Raw genomic sequence first — 5,398 nt, forward strand, 5'->3', positions numbered from 1 at the left:
AACAAATAAGATCTATTTTAGCTTTATCGACTTTTATGCCTTCAGAAGATACAATATGGCCTAAAACTATACCTTGTTGAACCATGAAATGACATTTTTCGGAATTAAGCACAAGGTTAGTTTCAAGACAACGTGTAAGAACCAAAGTGAGATGTTTTAAGCAACTATCAAAAGAATCTCCATGTACAGTGAAATCATCCATGAAGACCTCTATAAAATTTTCAAGATAATCTTAAAATATTCTTACCATACATCTCTGAGAAGTCGCTGGAGCATTACACAATCCAAATGGAATACGACGATACGCAAATGTGCCATACGGGCATGTGAACGTTGTTTTTTCTTGATCCTCCGGAGCTATAGGAACCTGCACATAACCTGAATATCCGTCAAGAAAACAGTAATAAGCATGACCAGCAAGACGTTCTACCATTTGATCAATGAAGGGTAAGGGAAAATGATCTTTTCGAGTCATAGAATTAAGTTTCCTGTAATCTACACAAACTCTCCACCCATTTTGCATTTTGGTGGGAACCATTTCTCCCTTATCATTCTCCACCACTGTGACTCCTGACTTTTCGGGACCACTTGCAAGGGCCTGACCTAAGGGCTATCTGAGATAGGATATATCACCCCTACATCGAGAAGCTTTAATACTTCTTTCTTCACCACTTCCATTATAGGTGGATTAAGTCGTCGTTGTACTCGTCTCACAGGTTTAGCTCCCTCTTCTAATAAGATTCTATGTTGGCACATAGAGAGGCTAATCCCTTTAATATCTGCAACTGTCCACCCTAAGGCTGTTTTATGTTCTTCAAGCACCTTAACAAGCTTTTGCTCTTGAATCGGAGTAAGATTACTCGCGATTATGACTGGAAGTGTGTTGTTTTGCATAAAAATGCATATTTAAGATGCTCAGGCAGTGGCTTTAGTTCCACTTCAAGGGGCTGTACAACAGAAGGTAAAAGTCTGTTAGATGTGACAGACAATTTCATAAATTTATCCGCATACCTTCCTTGCTTATTTGGAAGCATTTCCAAGGAGGAGAAAGCTTCCTTGACCTCATTTTCGAGCTCAAAATATTCCTGCAGGTCAATGTATTCCTCTTTTTCCACAGGTTTAGTTAAAATAACATCTGATGCATCATGACTAGAGAGAAAAAATACCTGCTCAATTAATGCATCAATGACATCTATACTAGAAACAGATTCACAATCAGAGGGGTATCTCATGGCATCAAATAAATTAAACCGGATAACCTCCCCGTCAAATTCCATAGTCAAAATCCCACTATGAACATCAATCTTGGTTCTAGGTGTTTTTAGAAAAGGTCTCCCTAATAAGATTGGTGTTGCATTAGAGGATTCATCATTTGGTATATCTAACACATAAAAATCAACAGGAAACACAAGTTCATTTACTTGTACTAAGACATCCTCGATCACTCCTAAAGGATAAGTATTAGAACGATCAGCAAGTTGAATTATCACACGAGTATCTTTCAAAGGTCCTAAGTTTAGAGCTTTATAAATAGATAAAGGCATCACATTAATAGAAGCTCCTAAGTCTAACATGCACCTCTCATATCTCGTGTTACCTATTCTACAAGGTATAGTAAAAATACCTGGATCCTTGCACTTGGGAGGAATTTTCCTCTGTAAAACAGCATATACTTTTTCATCTCCATCCAATTTTCGCTTGTTAATGCACAAATCCTTCAGAAACTTTGCATAACGCGACATTTGTCTAATGGCTTCCAGTAAAGGTATGTTCACCTCTACCTTACGAAATACATCTAACACCTCCTTTTCCATCTCTTTCTTTTTATCCTTAGAAGTTAACCTGCTAGGGAAAGGAATAGAAGAAGAAAAATGGTTAGTTTTGGATGAAACAACATCACTTACCTTAGAGGGCTGCTTATTTTTTTCTAGAACAATAGTCTCCTGTTCCTCTTGGTGTTCTGCTAGCACTTCACCCTTGCTTTCTTCTGGAACCTCCAACTGCTTGCCACTTCTAAGTGACATGGCGCTTGCATTCTCCTTCGGATTTCTCTCTGGTTGGCTAACTTGTTAGAATTCTGAGCTTGGAGCTTTCCCACTGTGTTAGCTAACTGAGAAACTTGGTTCTCCAAGTTCTTTAATCCACTTCTTGTTTCTTGCTGAAAATGCAAAGTGTTATCAACTATTGCCTTCACGATTTCTTCCAGAGACAAGCTACCAAATTGTGGCTGGGAAACTTGCTAATTTTGAGGTCGCGGCTGATATTGCGGTTGTTGATGAAAACCAGGTGGAGGATTATATGCTTGTTGTTGCTAGAAAGCTGGTTGTCTGAGGTTGGAGTTGCCTTTTGTAGGGAATATTTCAAGCCATCCTACACTTGATCCCCACTGTGATCATACACTTAAGTATGGTGGCGTCCAAAGGGAAGGAAGCTAGAGCAAACGATTCGCCAACAAGTTTAAGGAACTTATAAACCGTTCACAGGGTGAAGGTTACACCCCTTAACGATCCATGAGATCGTCAACTCCAATAGGTCTGGAGCCATGACTGGTGTTCGGGGATGAAGGTACAAATCCAACCTAAAAGAGATTGAACCTGCCCTAATAAAAGAGGCCTCAACTTTATTCTTCTCGTATTCATGTGTGCTTTCTAACTAACATGCAATCAATAGATTAACCCTAAATCTGTTTATCTATGTTGGTTGAATTTAATGCACAAGCAAAACTATTATTGGCGATCACTTGAATTATAATCATATTAGCCTAAACAAGATTATTAATTATCTTATTAAGCGTAATTACAAGTACAAATTCCCTTTAAACATGCATAAAAGGCGTGATCAAGTAATAACAATAATATAAAATATATCAAGCAACATAATAACAATCATCATAATTATAAAAATAATCATGTTAAAGGATAATATTAATAGCAAGATCCTAGGCATGATACTAACAAGATTAATAACAAACCCTAGCATGTCACTAAACATAAAAATCAAAACTTTAGCCCTAACATGATACTAACATGATATTAGAAAGCATAGGAAGCACCCTAAACATGATACTAGAAAGCAATAATAACATCCTAACATGATGCTAGGAATTAATAAATAACAAACATGCTTTCTACAAGAATAGAGCAATAAGACTACATACTTTGATGCCTCGTATCTCTTTCTAATAACAAAATACACGCGTTAGTAACTTCAAGGAAAATATAAAATCAAATAATCAAATTAAATAATTGAAATAGAGATTAGGGACCAAACCCTCAGAAATTATAACCTTTCACGTCTAGGGCGAAGGCAACTTCAAACTTGGCTAGGTGTTTCTAGATCTCGTGTCTGCGGAATTGTGTTTGTGAAAAGCTAGAGAGATGAGAGCTTAGAGAGAATTTAGAGAATAGATTGATTGATGATTGTAGAATTGTAGATGAATAAAAACGGAGGTTCAGGACCCTATTTATAAGAAAACAGTCCGGAAATAGGTAGAATTTGATAAGGAATAAAACTCCACACTGTCGCCGCAAAACCAACCTTGTCGCTTGGCAACAAGGCTTATCGCGTAGCGACATGCCTGTCGTTTGGCGACAACCTGGATTCCTATGCGCTTTCAAACACGGAGTCCACTTATCAATCAAAATTGACTTGTAAAGTCCGTATGAAAATTGAAATCGTATTTTTCATAAAATAATATTTTATTCCAAGTAAAACTTATCAAAATATAATTATTAATTCTAATTTTATTAGGAGTTAAAAGAACCTTCTAGAGAATTCTAGAAGACTATAATTAATTCTAATAACTTTAGGAATAATAATTAACATTGGGCCCTCCCCTAGATCATCGGGCCGCATGTAAAAATCAAACCGGGTCCAGTTTAGTATTTTGGTCATAACTTCCTCATCATTCATCGGAATTGGGCTTATAATATATCGTTGGAGAGATCTTTGCAAGCCCCATCCAACTACACTATTATTGGGCCCTTGTCGTGGACTAAACTAAACTGGATTGGCTATTTTCATAAAATAGAGTTGTTTTTCGAAAACAGAAAGAAAGAATTTTTAATAAAAACTAACCGCAACACTTGACCTTTCACACTTTCACTTCGTTTGATAATCAAATGACATGAAAGGTATTCATCACTGGGTTTGGTTTTGGGGAGACACATTTGGGTGTCTATAGAAGCCCCCACTTTGACTGAGTTTGGAGAAACGCATGTTTCGAAAACAAAAGTCAAAGTAGCGATAGGGACGGAGAATGATTCAGAACGTTCTACGATCCCAAATCATTCTTGTAACGCCAATACCTGCAAACTAGCATTAGTTAAAACAGATAAAAGAGTTAAGAAACGCGTATCTTGTACCGTCGAGCACACGTCTCTGGAGGTAACCGGTTTGTTGCATTTTGTTTTGACGACCTTCCACAAGCTAGAGAACGCCATCCCGCCTGAAGACTGCTACGCTTGTAATTGCCTCCAATTTCCACTGTGATAATCTTCCGCAAGCCAAGGAACACTATCGAAGATTGCTTCGCTTGAAACGATCCTCTTCCGCTTTGTGACCATCTTCCACATCTTAGGGAACACGATCGAAGATAACTCCGCTTGAAATCACCTTCAGTTGTCGCGATAATATTCCAAAGAAAATTATCGAAGATCAACACCTGTCAGTCTTTAATGCTGCTTGAATTTTGCTGTTGATGCTTTGGGTGATGACAATCCTCTTTTCTTCAGGAACAATTGTCAACACGACTCTTGTATGATGTATGACAATCCGATTTAGGGAAAGTTGTCAATGCCACGTAGCAATCCATTCTTGGAAATGTTGCTACGATGAAGCGACAATCCGTATCTTGGAAAATTTGCCAATATCTAATTTTGGGAAAAGTTGCCAATGCTTCATAACAATCTGTCATAAGAACTTTGCTACGATCGACAATCTACATCTTGGAATATAACTCTTGAAAGCAATCCACCTTGGAAATTTGCCAACGCTATGCAACAATCCTTTTAGGAAAATATTGCCACTATTGACAATCCGCGTCTTGGAACATTTGCAAAAAAGAGTCGACCGACAATCCACTTCGGGAAAATTTTCCACTTACTGAAATGAATGACAATCCACGTTAAGGAACCTTTGCCGAAATTTATGATGAGTAGAGACCTACGACAATTCTTTGGGAAATTTTGCCATAGGGAACTATGTGTATGACAATCCAATCTCGGAAATATTGCTAAGGATTTGACGCATGTATGACAATCCGAACTTGGAAAACTTGCCAAATAGAGAAAGAGTACGACAATCTATGCTTGGAAACGTTGCCAATTTGAGATGACAAACCAATCTTGGAAAAATTGTCGAAGATTTGATGAATGTATGACAATCCGAACTTGGAAAA

General features: G+C 37.6%; 1 protein-coding gene across 1 annotated transcript; it reads right to left on the reverse strand.

Moving 5' to 3' along the window:
• Positions 1-866: 866 nt before the first annotated feature.
• LOC145565086 (uncharacterized) lies at positions 867-2,024 on the reverse strand. The gene has a single exon (XM_081625187.1). The coding sequence runs from the start codon at positions 2,022-2,024 to the stop codon at positions 867-869; it is 1,158 nt and encodes a 385-aa protein (XP_081481313.1).
• Positions 2,025-5,398: the final 3,374 nt, after the last annotated feature.

The sequence above is a fragment of the Chenopodium album genome, chromosome 10, assembly GCF_948465745.1.
Source record: "Chenopodium album chromosome 10, dcCheAlbu1.1, whole genome shotgun sequence".
Lineage (NCBI taxonomy): Eukaryota > Viridiplantae > Streptophyta > Magnoliopsida > Caryophyllales > Amaranthaceae > Chenopodium > Chenopodium album.